General features: G+C 38.1%; 2 protein-coding genes across 3 annotated transcripts; one reads left to right on the plus strand and one right to left on the minus strand.

Annotated features, from left to right (window-relative positions):
* The first annotated feature begins 7357 nt into the window (after positions 1-7357).
* On the plus strand, positions 7358-16356 carry LOC125235854 (glucosamine-6-phosphate isomerase). Of its 2 annotated transcripts, none has more exons than XM_048142463.1 (6): positions 7358-7450; positions 8831-9079; positions 11253-11435; positions 12454-12638; positions 13122-13295; positions 15500-16356. In XM_048142463.1, exons 2-6 carry the CDS (start codon positions 8854-8856, stop codon positions 15566-15568), a joined length of 837 nt encoding a protein of 278 aa, XP_047998420.1. In that variant the 5' UTR covers positions 7358-7450; positions 8831-8853; the 3' UTR covers positions 15569-16356. The 2 variants fall into 2 exon arrangements, with proteins under 2 accessions (XP_047998420.1, XP_047998421.1); XM_048142464.1 differs by having other exon boundaries at positions 16191-16356.
* Positions 16357-16555: 199 nt separating this feature from the next.
* On the minus strand, positions 16556-20140 carry LOC125235852 (replication factor C subunit 2). Its single transcript, XM_048142462.1, has 4 exons — positions 19666-20140; positions 19033-19254; positions 17815-18051; positions 16556-17385 (listed from the first exon to the last, which is right to left on the minus strand). The coding sequence occupies exons 1-4, from the start codon at positions 20026-20028 to the stop codon at positions 17158-17160; spliced, it is 1050 nt and encodes a 349-aa protein (XP_047998419.1). The 5' UTR covers positions 20029-20140; the 3' UTR covers positions 16556-17157.
* Positions 20141-20267: the final 127 nt, after the last annotated feature.

A 20267-nucleotide genomic window follows, 5' to 3' on the forward strand; every position in this document is an offset into this window, starting at 1 on the left:
GTCTTCGTAGAGCGTTGTCTCTTTCTTTGTGACGAATTATCTCTTTCCGAAGACCGATGTGCATTCTTTATGGCCGTTTACTGTACGCGTGTTAATATTCCGTTGTGTATTTATTGATCTTTCTATTGTCTCTTGTTGTGAATGAACGTTATGTGTTGTGTTTGTAGGTGGTCACTGCTCGAGTGCTACACAAGATATTTTACAGTACATGGTGTTTTTTTCTGCACTAGGGCGCGAAGTAGTATTTTTCTTGTCATGTCGAAATTTTAAAGCGCCGTATGTACTGTTAAACATCATACGATACACGTGCGAGGAAGGAATTTGTTAACCGTGTCGATCTGAAACACGACCGGAGGGATATTAATTTATCGCCACTCGTTTCGAATTTTCTCTTTTCCGCACTTGTTTCGTAATGTATTATTACACTGGTCATGCACAGATATAGGAAATAATAATGAATATCTGTATAGAGTGAAAAAGGTCTATTTCTGAGTTTTTAAAAGTAATTTGGTACGGTATTTATAGAAATAGAAAGAAGTTAGAACCTGAGCATGGCGTTTAGGTGATTCCCTAAATGGTGCCGTGATATGCCGTGTCAAGTGCTGCTTCCAGGGTCAAAACAGACGGACTGCACTATGTACCGTCAACCAATCTGAACCCTAGGCCACTGTAGAACCCTTTCACAGTAAAAGTCAAACTGACTTCTGTAGCAAATAAAGCGCGGTGTCAATACGACAGGGTTCTATAGTGGCTTAAGATTTTAATATGTTGACTGTACGGACACTGTAACAGTCAGCTTGCGGTTTCCATGTAAATTGCAGTTGAGCAGTCTCGTATGTGCCGGTTCTTAAACATTCGTTGTCAATGTTTTGTATGACGACCGCATAAACATATACGCGATCTTATTTATACAGTAATCTCCTTATTACTCTACTGTAAAGTTAGTACTCTCTTAGTACTCTAAAGTTATCAAGCTGATAAAGTTCGTTTGTCCTTTTCTATCACACCAATACGTCGGAAAGGGACAATAGTACATTGTGTAACAAGGGGAGGAACTTGAATATTACTAACGAGAGTAAGTTAAATCGCGGCGGCTTGTCGGAGCGATTTAAAAACTCGAGTTTGTAATATTCATACTCCCCGAGTTACAATGTTTTTCATCACACTTGCAATATAAAAATATGTAAAAGGTAAAAAAAAGTTAAATACGGTACTAGAAATTTCATAACTCCCTTGGGAGAACGATTTTTCTGTAACTCACGCTTCGCCAGCAAAATCACATTTAGTGTGAGAGTGTGATGAAAACGAACTTTATCGGCTTGATAAACTTTAGAGCACGTTTAAGAATAAGGGGATAAGAGTATGTCACATATCTTTGTGATCTTCAAAGAGTAATATTATTTTAGGTGACTAATATTTGCGGCAGCTCACGGTGTCAGTTTGTGAATCTCTTTAGTGTTGGTTAAGTTTCGAGTGAGTTTTGGTCGAGTGACTTCTACATCTGTACCCATAATATTGTTTGTAGTCTAAATAACTCATCCGACCCTTTTTGCACGTCATTTATGAGTATTTTACTAAATTGTGTACCATTACTAGCTGGTTAGAAATCCCTGCAGAACTGATGGTTACTATCAAACACCATTTATGGCCAGAAAAGTCACAGATATATATACAATCATAAATGATTTTAGACGCTATTGTTACAAGTTCGAGCGAAACAGCTCTTACAAGGGATAGAAGATTTATAGTGACTATATACATTAGTCACTGGTCCCACCGTGAGCTAATAAGCTATGAGCTATCGGCTATAAAAACGGACAAAAGATAAGCACTCCCGTGCAAATAAAAGAGACACGGTGATATTGATAGCTCACCGCTGGGCGAGTAACTTAACTATAACGGCTCAGCCACGACATTGGTCTAAGCGCGACAGCGGTGAGCGGCGGCCATACATTAGAGCGAGACACAGCGATGGGACTTTTCATTCGCACGTATGGCTGCCGCTCACCGCTGTCGCGCTTAGACCAATGTCGTGGCTGGGCCGTAAACATCGCCGAGTCTCTTTTATTTACATGCGTGCTTATCTTTTGTTCGTTTTTATAGCCGATAGCTCATAGTTTACTAGCTCGCGGTGGGACCAGTGCCTTAGGCTACGAAGTCAAATCGACTGCTTAGGTTGTTATGATCTGGATTGTATGTTAAGAATTATATGATAACACTTGTTAGCTGTATATCTTGATTCCTACTAGGTACCAATATTTTTCACAATTAATTTTAAGTTCTTATAATTTTTATCAGAAATCAGATACTTTCGAGAGTAGCTATTTATTTCTTAGTTATATTTTCTTGTTCGGATTAAGTTAACTAGTTTGTGTTAGGAGGTCAAAGAGTTATTTTTGTAAGGTTGGACGTGATTGGTCGCTCTCTGTGTTAGAATAGTTTGTGAACGTGGCAGCGGCTGTGAGAGTATTCTTTCCTTTTATATGCAACGTTTTATACAAGAATTCTATAAAATAATATGGCCATATGGACCATATGAAAAATATGGCCTGTGGCTTTCAAGTTGTTTCCGTGGGCCTAAACTACACGGTGTTTTTTTGTTTTCCGTTAAATTGGACACGGTTCATTATCAGGAACCACCCTGTATATCACTTTCAGTTAAATTCAAGAATAACATTCAAGTTAGTGTTAAGTGATTGACGGCACATGTCAAAACAAATAACATTAGGAATTGGTAAAGGCTGTCACACACGTGTTCAGTAATTATCTTCATTTTTTTCATAACTCGATAACCGTAAGAGTTAAAACGCTAGTTTCGTAGAGAAATTAATTGTATTTGATCTAAAGAACCTTCCCTTAAAGTTAACGGAATTCAATAAAAACAAGGTGTATGTATAACTGATCGCTGGAGAAAGTTTATCATTTATTTTATTTTGAGAATAAGTTTAATTATTTATAGAGATTCAATTCAATGTTCAGTGAACAATGTTGTTAAGAATTTAAGACAAATATGACCGATTGAAAACTATGTTTATCAGTAAGCATATTGCATGAACTCAAGGACAATATACAAAACAATTGTATAAAACGTTTATCTATAAAATGAAAGGATTGAAATGTCGTGTTTGTGAGCCTCACAACCTATGTTGGATGGAAAGCTACATCTTGAGAGCGCGAGGGCTCTCGCATTTGAATAATCTCTTTATCGGCGTATAAACTTTATTAAATTAGAAATAAATACCATTTATTGGAAACTGTGTTATTTCTTTTATCCTTCCTAAATAGATATATTTAAATATTTTTAAGCGCAATTGGTGTAAAAGCATCAATTGCGCAATTCGCCCAAGAATGCTATTCATAGCAATACATTTTAATCAAAATTTTGTATAATATAATCACCAAAATAATTAAAAGTTTTCAAACAGCCTATACAGCCTGGCAAAAAACGAGTAGAAATTCAAAAGTGGCAACATTGTAGCGTCGTCCTTTTCTGATCAATAAGTGTGAGAAAACGGAACGACACTACTATGTTATCCATATATTTTTTTAATTTATACTTTTTTGTTCCAAGCTCTATTCTTGCAACACCGGGCAGGCTCTATTACGTAACTCAGTACGCTTACAATCGCCATCATTTGACACACGCATAGCGATCCCATCTCTAAATGAAGGCGTGTCGATAGCAATTAACATAACAGCAACCGACTATTAACCACAGAATTACAGTTAAACCAGAATGAGTAGTTAGGTCAAAAAGTGTGTCCACATGAGAGGTCATTGTTTGGGCTGGTGTCCCTCTCGCACTTACTGACAATGTCAACATTATTCAGTGACGTCATCACTGTCATACATTGGGGATACCAGTCAAATTTCAAAGTTACTACCAAATCTACTAATACCCATTTGAACATATTGATTAATTATACAAATCTTTGATTTAATGGCATCAAAATAATTACATTATAATTATTTTCCAATTCTTTGAAATATATCGAAACCCTAGTTAATAGTATATAACACTATCGAAACCCTAGTTAATAGTAATAATAAGAATATAACACTAAAATAATATAAGAAGTTATAAAGTCAGGTAATATACAGATAAAAATACTACTACTATGGTAACCTCATTAACACTGGCCACACGTGCGAGAGGGACACCAGCCCAAACAATGCCCTCTCATGTGGACCGTTTTCGATAGTCTGATACGATCACCTTTCTGTCTCAGTGATAAGGTTCAATTTAGTATGGCAAAAAATGTGATTCCACAATCTAGTTTAATAATTCTAAATCTATGCTATTAACTGAGTCGCGAACACAGAATTACAGTTAAACCAGAATGAGTAGTTAGGTCAAAAAGTGTGTCCACATGAGAGGTCATTGTTTGGGCTGGTGTCCCTCTCGCACTTACTGACAATGTCAACATAAAGCTAGGAACATACTACGCGGACGTCCGTCGTAAATCGACCGCGACCGCGACCGATCAGTGTGCACGGAACAAAACATCCAGCGAGTCAAGCTAGGAAGACACTACGCGGACGTCCGTCGTAAATCGACCGCGGACGGGAATCTGGACAATGGAAATACAAGTAGCCGTGCAAACTATCGGTCAACGGACGTGGACGTGGCCTTGAGCGCGTGGACGTCCGATCGAAATCTGGCTCGCCGGATGTTTTGTTCCGTGCACACTGATCGGTCGCGGTCGCGGTCGTTTTACGACGGACGTCCGCGTAGTATGTTCCTAGCTTCAGATTTCGATCGGACGTCCATGCGCTCAAGGCCACGGCCACGTCCGTCGACCGATAGTTTGCACGGTTATGTGTATTTCCATTGTCCAGATTCCCGTCCGCGGTCGATTCACGACGGACGTCCGCGTAGTGTGTTCCTAGCTTTATTCAGTGACGTCATCACTGTCATACATTGGGGATACCAGTCAATTTTCAAAGTTACTACCAAATCTACTAATACCCATTTGAACATATTTTTTAATTATACAAATCTTTGATTTATTGGCATCAAAATAATTACATTATAATTATTTTCCAATTCTTTGAAATATAATTATCGAAGCCCTAGTTTGAATATAACACTAAAATAATATAAGAAGTTATAAAGTCAGGTAATATAGAGATAAAAATACTACTACTATGGTAACCTCATTAACACTGGCCACACGTGCGAGAGGGACACCAGCCCAAACAATGCCCTCTCATGTGGATCAGTGATCTTATACTTTTAAACGAGCAATTCTTGTATATTTATTTATTTATTTATTTATTTATTTTTTTACTGAGAATCGGCATTTATTTATTTATTTAGATACATACCGACGATCTCGTTCGGTGAGTGAAACCGCTCTAACGATTTCGCTGAAATTTGTTATGTGGGGGCTTTTCGGAGGTGAAAAATCGATCTAACTTATCCTTAGGTCTCGGAAAACGCGAATTTTCGAGTTTTCATGCGTTTTTCTTCGCGCGCCATCTCGTGTGCAGTAGATGTATTGTTAAGACAGAATTATTTCGGTCGATGTAAGTACTATTTATTATAAAGACTAGATGGCGACACAGATCAAGGCGTCGCATACGAAACAACAAACATTAGGTAACTTATAATTCGCGGGCGAGGTGTTATAATATTTTCAAGTCTTTTTATATTAATGAAAAGAATACTTAACACGAATAGAAAAATTCACTATTTGAGCTTTTGTGGTGTAACGCGCTCCATCTCGTGTGGAGTAGTTGTATTGTTAAGACAGAATTCTTTCGGTCGATGTAAGTACTATTTATGAGAAAACTAGATGGCGACACAGGTCAAGGATACAAAATAACAAACATTGACTAACTTATGAATTTTATGATTCGCGGGTGAAAACACTTACGTATTCATTAAGTGTTTTAATTATTATTACGAATTTTAAGCTTCTTGTATTATCTCAGTACTATTTTAAAACTCAATACTTCAAACAGATGTGCTATTACATTCTAGAATTATCCGGAAATAATAGGCACATACCGCCATCTCTATTTGAGCTTTCGTGGCAAAACGCGCGCCATCTCGTGTGGAGTAGTTGAGTTGTTAAGACAGAATTCTTTCGCTCGATGTAAGTACTATTTATGATAAAACTAGATGGCGACACAGGTCAAGGATACGAAACAACAAACATTGACTAACTTATGAATCTTATGACACGGTGTTTTCAGTCAAAGGAAATAGTAAATCCGATGTACTTTGTATATGTTTAGGAAAATTAACGATAGAGGGCGTGAAAAACAATTTTATGCCGTAGTGCAAATTGTTCGCTAGATGTCACTGTTACCCCCGCAAACTGGGTAATGATTGTTATCGTAAAATGTATAAGTATTTTTTGATGTCCAAAATTTTCGCTAGATGTCGCTGTACCACCCGCAAACTAGCGAACGGCATTCTATGGCCAATTACATGTATTAAATTGTAAATTTTGTTAATGTCCTGTTTTATTGGCAAATAAGTTAGCGTTCATATATTTATTAATTAATGTGACTGGTAGATGAAGGACCCATTTAGAAATCTTGCCATAAATATGTGGCGTTCCACGTTTAAGAGGGTCCACATCAAAGAATATAATACTCACTAGGAGGTCCACATGCTTTATACTTTATGTTCTTAAATCCTTTAGGCATGGAAAGTCACATGAAAAGTTGTCGTAACTTAATAATAGATGGCGCTTCATTCGAAAATCTTGACTGATAACTCTATACCATACTATCACAGAATATATAATAGTACAAGTACAGAAGGCTCACTCCTTTGAAGTTCACAAAACGCCGCCATTCTAAATTATTACCTACATTAACAAACGGACCGCACGCGTGCAGACGACATTGAATTCTATTGCGCCGCGCGAAAGTCGTTGTCACTGAATGGGCCGCGAACTCGCGGCCGCCGGCATGTACTTGTAGCGCGGTGAAAGGATCGCGGAGTGAGCCGCCCCTGATACTATTCAATATACTCTATGTCTTATGATTCTCGGGTGATAAAACTTACGTATTCATTAAGTGTTTTAATTATTATTACGAATTTTAAGCTTCTTCCGTTATCTCAGTATTATTTATTTTAAAACTCAATACTTCAAACAGAAGTGCTATTATGCGTTATGTTGATTGTGTAAACTGTCAGATAATTATGTTTAAAGTAAAATAAAGTACCTATACAACTATAGTGTATCAATTATTTGTTTATTTAAGTGATTTACTGTTGATTTTTTCATACAAATTTGTTTGGAAGTGGTAAGTCTGTCATGTAAAAAACACAAGAAGTATAATAAAATAGAACACCGAGCGAAGCTCGGTCGCCCAGGTACTCTATATACTTAACAGGGTAGCTTTGTGCAAATGATTTCAAAGTTCAGTGGGCAGTGCTTTTTGATTATATTTTTCTTATTCGAATCCAGTTGTGTGAATTTTGTTAGAGGTGTGTACTGTGTACGTCGATTGCTAATGTTTTATTTGTGTTACTCTTAATAATACACAGTAAGTGAGGAAACTAAACAAAATAATCCAGTATATATTAACTTTATTTATGAATGTATTGTTTTTTTTTAATGACCGGCAAAGTGTAGCGTTTAAGCACCCCTGAAGAGTCTCGTAAAATATTGAAGCCTTATTTGAAAAATCCAAAACTTTTCGGTGTTTAGTGGCATCCTGCATTTATCTTCAAAAAATGCTGAAATATGTTACTAAATACCGTGTAACATCCGTCTAACTACGGATAACTGTGACTGATGATATTTAATTTAAAAAAAAAATCACAAAATTACCTACTTACTAGTCATTTAGGTATTTATTCTCACATGGCCACATACCCACCGCAGATAGGCTGTCGCAATGCACCCACATGTCATTATCTCGTTGTTTTTATTGCTCGATTTAGGCCATTGACTTCTTATCAGTAGGTATTTATTGACCACTTAATGATAGGCTATAACGGTTAGGTACGATGTTTCTTAAGATCGAAGTCGTACGAGATGTATGAAATGAAATCATCGTAAATAGTAAATGACTTAGTTTTTAATGCTTATATTAGACTAGCTTTTGCCCGCGGCTTCGCTCGCGTTCGAAAGAGACAAAAAGTAGCCTATGTCACTCTCCATCCCTTCAACTATCTCCACTTAAAAAATGACGTGAATTCGTCGCTCCGTTTTGCCGTGAAAGACGGACAAACAAACAGACACACATTTTCCCATTTATAATATTAGTATGGATATCAACTCCTTCTAATAAATGAATGAATGACCTATAGACTAAAGATAAGGTATCTGGTTTCATTTTTTGGATACCTTTTTCTATGCATGCAACTGCAAATCGTCACTACTTTCAAAATAAAAAAACTTGTATCTTCGTCTGTCATTGAAAAGAAAATTGTAGTAAGTATGTATGGAATGCATATAGACTTACTGCGTTTTAACTTTGAGGGACAGCGTGAGATACGAGATTTTTTAAAAGTAGTGACGAAATATCGGGAGCTCGGCAAAAGTCAAAAAGGTAATCATGGTCTAAGTATATGCCGGTCAATATAACTAATATAAGCCTAATGAAAATAACCGTGAATCATTCAAAATTCTTACCTACCTTTGTTTAGTTTCGCTCACTTCAACGCACCTACCTATGTAGGTATCTATAATATGTAGTTATTAGGGAGTAGGGAATGTATACTGTATTTCAAGCACGTCGGTTATACACATACACACTGTTGCAGATAAAATAACAGCATTGCCATCATTGCTGCCACAAGCGTCGTATGTTTTTTCCATAGAAATAAAAGTTTCACTTAATATATCTTCGTAACTTCCAGCTGTACCATAAACAAGGCCAGCAATGCGTCTAATTATCCTCGACGACGCCAGTGTGGTGGCGGATTGGGCGGCGCGGTTCGTCCTCCAACGCATCTCGGAGTTCAAGCCTGGACCTGGACGGCACTTCGTGCTGGGCCTGCCCACTGGTGGGACGCCATTGGGCATGTACCGGCGGCTCATAGATTTCTATAAGGAGGGGCGGCTGTCGTTCAAATATGTTACGACTTTCAATATGGATGAGTATGTTGGTGAGTGTCTTCAATGAAAATCTTCATTGTTTCAACCTTACTTTTGAACGTTGATACGATCAATATAGTTTAGGTTTAATCAAATTAAAATTAGTTTGGTTTAGGTTTAGTCGGTAGTGACCCTGCCTGCTGAGCCGCGGTCCTGGGTTCGAATCCCGGTTAAGGGCATTTGTTTGTGTGATGAGCACAGACATTTGTTCCTGAGTCATGGATGTTTTCTATGTATATAAGTATGTATTTATCTATTTAAGTATGTATATCGTCGCTTAGCACCCATAGTACAAGCTTTGCTTAGTTTGGGGCTAAGTTGATCTGTGTAAGGTGTCCCCAATATATATTTATTTATTTTATTTATATATTTAATAGTTACGCTAAATCTCGTCAAGTAAGTAAGAGGTACTTGTCATTTCGAACTCGTTCTTCGACCTTTTTTTTTTTTTTTTTTTTTTTTAATTTATTTAGAACACAAACAGTCACATAAATAAATGAGTTGGTGTACTACAATGTAGGTACTAAGTAATTTGGATAAAAAAAGACCTGGAGGTTCATTACTGAATATAAAGATTGTTAACATACTAACAAAATTAGGTATGTAAGCTAATAGGTAAGCAAAAGAAATCATGAACAGTAGCTAATACTTAAGAAGTTTTACAGTCATTAGACTAAATACATTTTCTTTACTACGATCGGATACAATTATAATTAATTTAGTTAGAGGAGGTAAATATTAGTTACTCATATTAAACCGAACAAAAATGTACACTTAGGTTTTTTATTTGTAATACTAGTGTTAAGTCTAAAATCTAAAACACTGTTCGCTTGAGTAAAACTTTCAAACTACACAAAGAAGTGTTAAAAGGATCAATGTCAAATAGATACTTATTATAATAACTAGGGACTCGTCTGAAAAAAGTGTGCTTTGAGTAATTTTTACGAGCAAAACTAATATGAAATAGAGATCTAGGACGTAGGGGGTGTCGCGGACAACTGAAAGTAATTAAGTCTAAAAGGTTCGGACACTTTATCACGCCTTTAAGAATTTTAAATAAAAACATTGCATCTAAATAATGCCTACGACTACTAAGGGAAGGGACACAAAAATGCTTTGCAGCAGACGAAGTTCGTTCGAAATAATTACCAGTTCTGTAACACAGAGACTTGAGAAAAATATTTTGGATCCTTTCCAGTCGATCAATATGGACCTGGTACTGCGGCGTCCAGACAACGCAACCAAACTCCAAAATGCTCCTAACAAACGAAAAAAATAATAGTTTATAAGTGTTGGGCCGCCTGAAGGGCTGGCCAATCCTAAGAATCATACCTAATCTTTTATACGCTCTATTACAGATATTATCAATATGTAAATTGTAATTTAATTGTGAATCCAGAGTAACACCCAAATCTCTGACTGAGGATACCCGAGTTATATTATTCCCTGAAAACGTATAATTAAAAATGAGAGGATCGTGTTTACGATTAAAGCTTATTACGTAACATTTTTCAGTATTTAAAAAAAGATGATTTTCAGAACAATAACGGGAAAAGTTATCGAGATCGTGCTGTAATGCATGGCAATCTGCCTCCGAGGATACAGTTTTATATATTTTAGTATCGTCAGCGTAGACGAGATGTTCAGAGTTCCGGAAACAGGTTGCCATGTCATTAACATATAAGATAAAAAATAGTGGACCTAGATGAGACCCCTGAGGCACTCCGGAAGATATAGGAAGGAAGCATGAGGTAAAACCCTTTAAAGCAACTGCTTGGCTACGATTGCATAGATAGGACTTTATCCATCTGAGGAGGTCGCCGTGTATACCGAGCTCAAAGAGTTTTCTAAGCAAATGATTGTGATTTATTTTGTCAAAACATTTAGAAAAATCGGTATACACGACGTCCACCTGATCTCCAGAAGATATTTTGTTAATGATAAAATCGGTAAATGTCAGGAGATTAGTATCTACGCTCCGACCCTGACAAAAACCGTGTTGACTTAGCGCAATGTGTTGAGAGAAAGTAGAAGTAATTTTGTTGTATATGATCTTTTGTTGTTTATTATTGTGTAGATATCTGTTTTGAAAAATTCAACCTAATAAAATGACGCATTTCTTGTTAGAAATAAGACTAAGTAGTTTTGTGCAGTTGAGTTTACTCTACATTCTTAATGTTTCAGGTCTGCCCCGCGACCACCCAGAATCCTACCATTACTACATGTGGAATGAGTTCTTCAAGCACATCGACATCGAGCCCGGCAACGCGCATGTGCTGGACGGCAACGCGCCCGACCTGGCCGCCGAGTGCCGCCGGTACGAGGAGCTCATCGCGGCCGCCGGCGGCGTGCATCTCTTCATCGGAGGTAAAATTTATTTATTTATTAATTATTTATTATATTTTAGAAACATACAGTCGTTTACAAACAGTACTTATACAATATTGTTAAAGTATATAGACCTAGAGTTTCATTAATTTGTTACATAAAATCACAGTCTGTTTTTTTTTTTAAATGCTACTTAACCAAAACTAAACATTTGAGAGCGTAAGAAAAGGAAAAGGTACAAATCAATTTAGGCCTTAAATGATCAATTTAGGCCTTAGAAAACTACATTTTACTTCACTCTTGTTCGGGATCATAGTTAAATATTACCAAACAGCCATCTTACCGTTACGAAAAACCAAGACCTCCCGCCTCATATACCCAAAACACAGAGGGCGGCTAGTTTCCGTATAAGTTTTCGATACGCAGCCACGCGATACTGGAACAATCTCCCTCCACCGCAATGAACACGAGCACTGCGGGCGGCTTCAGGCTTACATCTCTTCATTGGAGGTAAAGTGCTCAAGAAAGGCCCGTAGAAAACCACATTTTTCGGGATTATGACAAACAGCCAAAAAACTTTAGTTTCCCTGAAATATACATGTATGACAAGCCTCATGAATGTGTCCAAGACACATCTAGGCTAGTTTCCGTAGCAGTTTTCGATACGCAGCCACGCGATGCTGGTACAATCGCCCTCCGCCAATTGGAAATCATCTCATTATACGTGTTCAAATCTAAGCTGAAACTACACCTTCTCAAAAGTCTTATTCATTCATTAAACACAGAATAAATAGGACACTTCCTATATAAAACCGAAGTTTGACACGTGATCAGGGTATAGTGTTATCTCTTCATATTGCATTAGAAATGAACGTTTAGACTCTAGAACATAACCTACATCGTCGTTCCGTATCACTATCAATTAGTACCACCTATACAATAGGCCTACTACATTAGGTATAAGTATGTCTCCAAAATGGTGGAATAGTTTTCTTTCCAATTCGCATCCTTCATAAAATATCTATCTACATCCTCCTCAATTTCCCATTCACCCCAGGTATCGGTCCCGACGGCCACATCGCCTTCAACGAGCCAGGCTCCTCCCTCGTCTCTCGCACGCGTGTGAAGACCCTCGCTTACGACACGCTGGAGGCTAATAAGCGGTTCTTCGGAGGGGACATCTCGCAGGTGCCTCGGCAGGCGCTTACGGTTGGCGTGGGGACTGTCATGGACGCCAAGGAGGTCAGTAGATGATTGTATGGACGCCCGGCCGAAAGCAAGCATTCACCACACGTGTCGCATTCATTTAGCCCAATTGCTTAAAGTTGGATCACATGTATATATTTTCTTGCCCTCGATCAGTTATCGGGGCTGAAGACTTCCCATAGTTTTTAGAAAGTTTAAGACTCTGCCGAATTTTAGGAGCCCGACTTGCACTGGATATATTGATATTGATTATTTCAGCAGTTGCCATAGACAGTGTATTGTGTCCTGTAATAGAGTATCCTGTGGATTTGCTGACTGCGATTCGTTGTCCCTAAAAGTCGTCGAAAGACTGTTGCAAAAATGAGACTTTACTCTCCCTTATCCCGTAGCATAACCTTGCATTTTCCATAAGGTCAGATTTGCTAACATGAGTTTCATTCTCGTTTTCACACTTTTGGGAAGCAATTTCGAAAATTCAGTAAATGTTTTAGATTTTGCTCAAAAGATTTGATGTTGCAGGTGATGATCCTGATCACGGGCGTGCACAAAGCGCTGGCGCTGTCCCGAGCCGTGGAAGAAGGCGTCAACCACATGTGGACCGTCTCTGCCTTCCAGCAGCACCCTCAGGCTCTGCTTATAGCTGATGAAGACGCTACTTTAGAGCTGAGAGTCAAGACTGTCAAGTATTTCAAGGTATGTGACCCAGGGCAACCATCTCTGCTTTTCAGTAGTCACCCTTTAGCAATGGTCATAGCTGATAAAGATACTGCCTTGGAGCTACAAGAATGTTAAGTACTTCAGGTATGTGACCCAAGGAGTCAACCATCACTGCCTTCCAGTAACAGTCAAGCTGATATGGCGATGGATTAAAATGTCATGTAATATTTTAAGGTGATTTTTTAAACCATATGCCAATTGATCTATCAGAATAGGTGAGATACATCACTACCACAGTATAAAACCAGTAATAACTCTTCTTACAAACTTCACGCCGCGCGGTGTGTCCCCCTCCCTCCCCTCGCATGCGGCGAAAACATGCGAAACTGGTGATTATTGGGCTGGACAGTCGGGGCCGCGTTTGCGCGCTGTGTTGACGTGTTGAGTTCGGGAGAAAATGACGTCAGCACCGAAGACATATTTTCGTTACTGTAGTGTTTATGGGTGTATGGAAAGTTCTCAAAATGCGGAAATGTCATTCTTTAGAATTCCTAGACACCCAGAAAAGTAAGTGGTTGTTATATATTTGCAGTGTTAGGTACATTATTGCTTACGTAAATGGCGTAAAAGTGAGATTTAAAGCTAGAATGACACATTAAAATCAATAAGGATTTATCTGTAACGACATTTAGGTAGATGCTGCGATCTATCTAGCTCGAAAGTTTGGTACCTACTTAAATATTGTGCAAACATCTATTCAAACATTTTATGTAAATATGATTTCGTCAGTATTTAAGAAACAAATACGTACTTGAATCTTTATTAGATAAAAAGGTAGAAAGAGCGTTGGTACTAGCATAGCGCCATACACAGTTACTAATACGAGTAGGACAGTAGGTACCTACGTTTCTAGTTCAAACGAATCTTTTTTTTATTGTGATGGATTGGGTGTATTCTAGAGAAAACATATAAAATGAACACTTAAATTAACGCTTTTGCAATTATTGTTACACAATCTACTATTGCGCGTATGAGAGTAATATATTTATAATGATTTTTTGTATCTTCAATACTGACTAATGTGGTGTCATGACGTGGTATTGTTATACTAAAACCTACTTACAGTTAATAGTACCTATTAGATTTACAACAACTTACATTGTACGAAGTCGATTATAGTAACGTTGTACAACCCTGCGTGACCTTGCGCAGTAGTAACGACCGCGCCGCCGCTGCCGGAGATTAACTACTGATATATCCTTATACTGTGTCACTACTGTTAATATGCATGCCAAAATTCTAAGCGCCACATTTTTTCACCTCACCAGCGGAGCAAATCTCGACTGGGGAACAAATATAACTGGTCCATTTTTCCATGTTTTACAATGTTTGCATTTATTAAATAGTGTCCACCGGTTATATATGGTGGGCGTGTTCAGTGGATACATGTAGAACTCAACATCATAGTGTAATAACGGAAAAAATGGATTAGTTACAATGGCCCCCCAGGCGAGATTTGCCCCGCTGTATCTTAATCTATTTTCTAAGGAAAATGGCATTTACAAGCATGTGTGTTTGTGTGTATGAGGCAGAGGAATGCATGGGGTACACTCAGACTTAACTTTCACCTAATCATGGCGCTTTCGGATTAAATTAACAGGTATAATTAATTTATAAACGCCTTGGATGATGTGTGATATTGATATAAATACACAATAAGTTTAAGGATGATGATTTTCTGATATGAATCCTTTGACCGCCCGATATATACAATTTTATTATCTTTCAACTCCTTAATTGCTAAGAGTGGCACTGAAACTTGAGCTTCGTCTGCTCTGCCTACCTCATATGGGAATGCAGGCGTGAGTATATGTATGTACAACATGTATATGTGTAATATAATATCCAGCTTATTTTACCGAGTGTAACTTCATTAAATGTATTGAGAAATCGTATTGTACATGTTATACATGTACTATTCTGCAAAAGTGCATGGAGAAATTATGAATGAATTCATTGATAAATTGTCCTGCACTTTTGCAGCTGATAGTACTGTGGTTACTCTTACCGGTGGCGACACGAGCACGCAATATTCTAAGCGGTTAAAAGGATTCATTGACAGGAAACCATGATCTTTAACTATAGTTAACTATAGTTAAAGATCATTACTACAGTAATATCATTACTATAGTAATATCACATCATTCAATGCGGGTGTCTGAGTGTACATGTGTGCGTAGGCGCTGAGCGAGGAGCACCAACGTCTGATCGCCGAGCTGCCGGTCGACAAACAGAGGGTGCTGCACTAGCGTAGCGACACCATATGGAGCCTCGTCGCCACACAGAAGGGAACATACGGACACACAGATAATTTATAGTGAAGACATAAGTTCACGAACAAACAAAACTGATCAGAAAAAGGCTGGGTTTCAATCGTCAATTTTAGTAAAGTGAATGAAAAATCATGTATTGAATGTTAGAGAAAAGGGTCTGGTCTGTTCTTAACTTCAATATAAGTAAAGAGATTATATCATTCTAAGCGATTGTCCTAAAAACAGTGTACTTTTTTTGTTTTAAGTTTGTAGCTTTCCTCGCATATTGAGCGGTTATAACGCTCTGACAGACCATTTAGTTTGGGTTTGAAGTAATATACCTACCCTGGCACTTAGATATTTCGTTTGGAAACATTTTTGTTGTATTTGTAAAACCTTACATATCAATTTAAGTGCTATTTTATATCAGATTCTAGTGAATTCTATTTACATAAAAAATATTTTATACTTTAATATACAAGATCACTATTTTTAAAAGTTTACTATTAATTTTAAGACGGTGATGGTTAAATTTACTCAAGTCAAAAACGAATCTACTTTATACTCTAGTCTAAAAACGAAGGGACCAAACATAGTCACAAACGGAGAATGGTTTCAGAGTCTCATGGATGTGCACAACAAGCTGATCGAAGACACTTTCTGACCGAAGACTGCTGGCGGAGGGCCAGATACTGGGACTAACTAGGTTTTATAATTTTATACAAGTGTTATATAAGATCTAAATTGTAATAGAATAAGCTATAAATGGATATGTATATTTCGAACTCTTATTTTTTTATACAAACCTAAACTACACACCTTTGGGATCAAAATTACAAGCTGGCCTTTGTACATAACCATTATAATTATTCACTGTAATTGTTATTTGTTCTGTGCAATAGTGTTTACTAAAGGATTGTGTTACTAAAATTATGAAACACATAAAATGGAAGAGGCAGTGAACATTGAAGTAAAAATTCTTAATATCCATAACAATTTATTATTATATCTTAACATATGGATTACTTTAGCACAATCCTTGTTTGACATGGAATAACTTTACTTAATAGTCTTATTTCAATGTATGCACATATGAAAACGCACTTACGCATTTGAGAATGTTATTTCAAGGGCTATAAATTCAAGTTACATAAACTTAACCCATTCGCTGACAGCCGAACGACTGTTGCAGAAAGGACATACCGTATATGTACAGTCAAGTGTAAAAATATGGGTATACACATCTTACTCAAAAATATGTCCTATAGCATCTTAGTCCGGTGTAATAAGAGCGTAGTACCATATTTATGAGACGATTATTTCGATACGTATTTTTGCACTTGACTGTACTATCAGTGACAGTACGTCGCCAGACGGAGCACTGCCAGCGAAAGGGTTAATATGATTTCTGAATTTTGCACATGGTTTTTTTGTCATTTAACAGTTAGACACTGAGCCACCATGACATACATGTCCCAGCTTAAAATTGATTGATTTAGGGACAAAGCTGCAATATGTATTTTTCATTCTGTTCTGTTTAACGTCTCAGGCTATAGAGTAACACAAGTCCACTAGCACACACACTATCACCAGTCCGACTCCCCCCCGCCAGCCACCCTGCACATCCTCGCCAGCAGCCCGGCCAGCTGCAGCGGTGCGGACAAGCCGTCGGCGACGCGCATGTGCGTCAGCCCCACCTCGCGGATAAACGCGAGCCGCAGATCCTCGCTGGCGTCCAGCGTCTTGCAGACGCGGAAGATGTTGGACACTATGTCTTCGGCTGCGTAGCCGAGCTTGCACAGTTTTGCGATTACCTGACAAATTTAAAAATAGAAAATTGAAAGAGGTGGAGATAAGATCATTTTGAGACAAGATGGTAAGAGTGGTAAAAGATATGGAATCAATGTGTCTAACCAAAGACAACTTGATGTGGTATAGCTATCGTGCACCCCCCTGGGTGGTGCTAAAAATGAAACCTCCATGCAACCATACTGTCTTCTGACCTCATAATATATATATCTATACCTATAGTATGATAAAGGATATTGAGACTAAGAAATATCTGAGATAACAAAGTAATCGACAAAACACTGTGGCACACCCTTTTCGTCAATAGAAAAAGTCGCGATAGCGATATTAAAATTATCTATTAATTATAAAGTCAACCCTTTGTCTTCTTACTTTGACTCTATTTTGACATGACTACATACATATTATATATCTTACAATAATCTAGTACCCACCTTATACGCCTCATGTATATCCTGCCTCGTGCAAGCCTCCAGCATACCCCTCACGAGCATGGGGTGTGGTTCATCACACACTTTGAACACGCTATCAGGCGCCACATGTCGGAAGCCCTGCGCCGTGGCTTGTAAGTTGTTGAGTGCGGCGCGGAGGTCGCCCTGCGCAGTGAACACTACAGCGCTCACACCTTCTTCTGTGTAGGATAGCTGCTCTTTTTCGCACACCTCTACCACCTGTAGGAAAGTGGAAAATGTCCAAGAGTGACAAGGATAACAATATGCTAATTAAGAGTTTTGAATGATTCACGGTTATTTTCATTAGACTTATATTGAAAGAAGGAGGGTAGATCGCGCGCTGTCTATGCAACTTTAACATCCACCCGCCTTCGTCAGTTTTCCGTGATCATGATGCATGCAACTGCGTCGAAATATCGGGAGCTCGACAAAAATCAAAAAGGTAATCACGGTCTATATCCCGGTCAATATAAGTCTAATATGCTATTTTTTTTTAAATCTTTATATAGAAACCCCCTCGGTTTTGTCGTCATGTGACAATGTCACCCCTGTGTTGAAAATGTATTAACCTCCTTATTCAAAACATTCTCTTAAGTTATCAAGCCGATTTGTCCCTTTCTATCTCACCAATACGAAAGGAAGGGACGAATGAAATGGCTTGATAATTTTAGAGAATGTTTATGAATAAAGGGATAATTCTATAACAATATGCTAGTTTAGACAGTGGGAGTGTTTTTCTGGGCCATTTTATTTAACATGGGTATTTTTTGTGTTTATCTATTGGTCAGACAGGCAATTGTAACAGCTGATAGTTGCCTGTATACAACTAATTATCTTAATATGTATTCTTCATAAGATGTATTCTTACATTAATTAAATAATATCTGGGAGCTTCGTTCTATTTTAATATATCACGTCTTTAGATTAAAAAAACTCTTATAAATACAAAAACAAAAAAAAAAGACAAAAAACAAAAACTTAATTTCTGGCCGGGATTCGAAACCCTGACACCTACGATCTACATTAGACCGACCTTGTACGACTGAGCTAATGAATAAGCTTTTTCAATTCTAATAGAAGATAAAAGTTGCTCCAAACGTTCCATATATTTTCAAAATACAAAGTGCATGAAAAAGTGGTAATGGTATGAGAAATAAAAATATATTGAAATAGCAGTTAACCATGTGAATGATGACATACCTTAGCAAGTATCTGAGCATCCGTAAGCTTAGAGTACCGTAGCACAGCACACCGAGACTGTATAGGCTCTATGATCTTCTCCGAGGTGTTGGCAGCTAGAGCGAAGCGTGTGGTGGCTGAGTATAGCTCCATGGTCCGACGCAGGGCCTGCTGGGCGCCCTCTGTCATGCTGTCTGCCTCATCTAGAATGACGATCTTGTGTCTTCCTGGTGGCAGTGTGACCTGTAACCACAACAATCTTAAATTCTGATTTGTCTGTTATGTTTCATCAGACATTATTTCACAGTAAATATAAACATTTATTACTCCTCTCGTTATTACCCAAATTAGTTTTTGCAAATGTTTATATTTTAGAACAAAGAATGAATAATTGATTTCAGAATCTTAGACTGAATAGAGCAAAGGGGTTAGATTATTAAAACTAGGCCATAACTTAAGAGTACCAATTCACTCATTTCAAAATTTTACTATTAGACATTAACACCATCTTACATATTTTACACTTAGGCAACTAACAGATATGTAAAATTCCTTAAGAGAACCCAGAATGGAATATCATCGGATTAAATCAACCACAATTTTATCAAAGTAGCAACTAGTAATGAGCAGTGATTATTTTTAAGAGCAAGTAACCTTCTGCTGTGCGAACATCTTGATCTTGTTGCGCACGACGTCGATGCCGCGGTCATTGGAAGCATTGAGTTCGAGCACGGCGTCCTTAAACGCAGGGCCTAGCAGCGCGCGAGCCAAGCACAGGATCGTCGTGGTCTTGCCCACACCAGGCGGCCCTGCGATGATAATGTTCGGCGCATTCCCTGTGCGCGCGAACACGGCCAGCCGCGCCACAGTATCCTCATTCCCAACGATGTCTGCAAATGTCTGTGGCCGGTACTTCTCGATCCACGGCAGGTGTCCAGCCGGCTTGCTCTGGCTCGCTTTCGACGCCTTCGGCTCCGGCTCGTCGACCTCCATTATAGTAATTTCATCGTCACTCATTGTTCTGATGATTTACAAACTCTATAAAGCTAAAAACACGTTTAATTTCTTCGGAATAATGATGAATATAAATTAGATCAAACGAAAAACGTAAATACGCGCGCGATGCACGGTCTCATTTGTCAATTTTGACATTGACAGCCGACCACAGACAATTTTTTTTTTCACTTGAATGCTTTACACTATTCAAGTCATATTCTTAAACGACTGCGATGCAGTAGCACACTTATGTAAAGTGC

The sequence above is a fragment of the Leguminivora glycinivorella genome, chromosome 18 (genome assembly GCF_023078275.1).
Source record: "Leguminivora glycinivorella isolate SPB_JAAS2020 chromosome 18, LegGlyc_1.1, whole genome shotgun sequence".
NCBI classification, from domain to species: domain Eukaryota; kingdom Metazoa; phylum Arthropoda; class Insecta; order Lepidoptera; family Tortricidae; genus Leguminivora; species Leguminivora glycinivorella.

Coding starts and splice junctions, on each gene's coding strand:
- LOC125235854 (XM_048142463.1), top strand. CDS start 8,854: ATGCGTCTAATTATCCTCGACGACGCCAGTGTGGTGGCGGATTGGGCG. Junction 9,080..11,252: donor CAATATGGATGAGTATGTTG/GTGAGTGTCTTC, acceptor TTAATGTTTCAG/GTCTGCCCCGCGACCACCCA. Junction 13,296..15,499: donor AGACTGTCAAGTATTTCAAG/GTATGTGACCCA, acceptor ATGTGTGCGTAG/GCGCTGAGCGAGGAGCACCA.
- LOC125235852 (XM_048142462.1), bottom strand. CDS start 20,028: ATGAGTGACGATGAAATTACTATAATGGAGGTCGACGAGCCGGAGCCG. Junction 19,255..19,665: donor AGATGTTCGCACAGCAGAAG/GTTACTTGCTCT, acceptor TTGTGGTTACAG/GTCACACTGCCACCAGGAAG. Junction 17,386..17,814: donor ATATACATGAGGCGTATAAG/GTGGGTACTAGA, acceptor TAAATTTGTCAG/GTAATCGCAAAACTGTGCAA.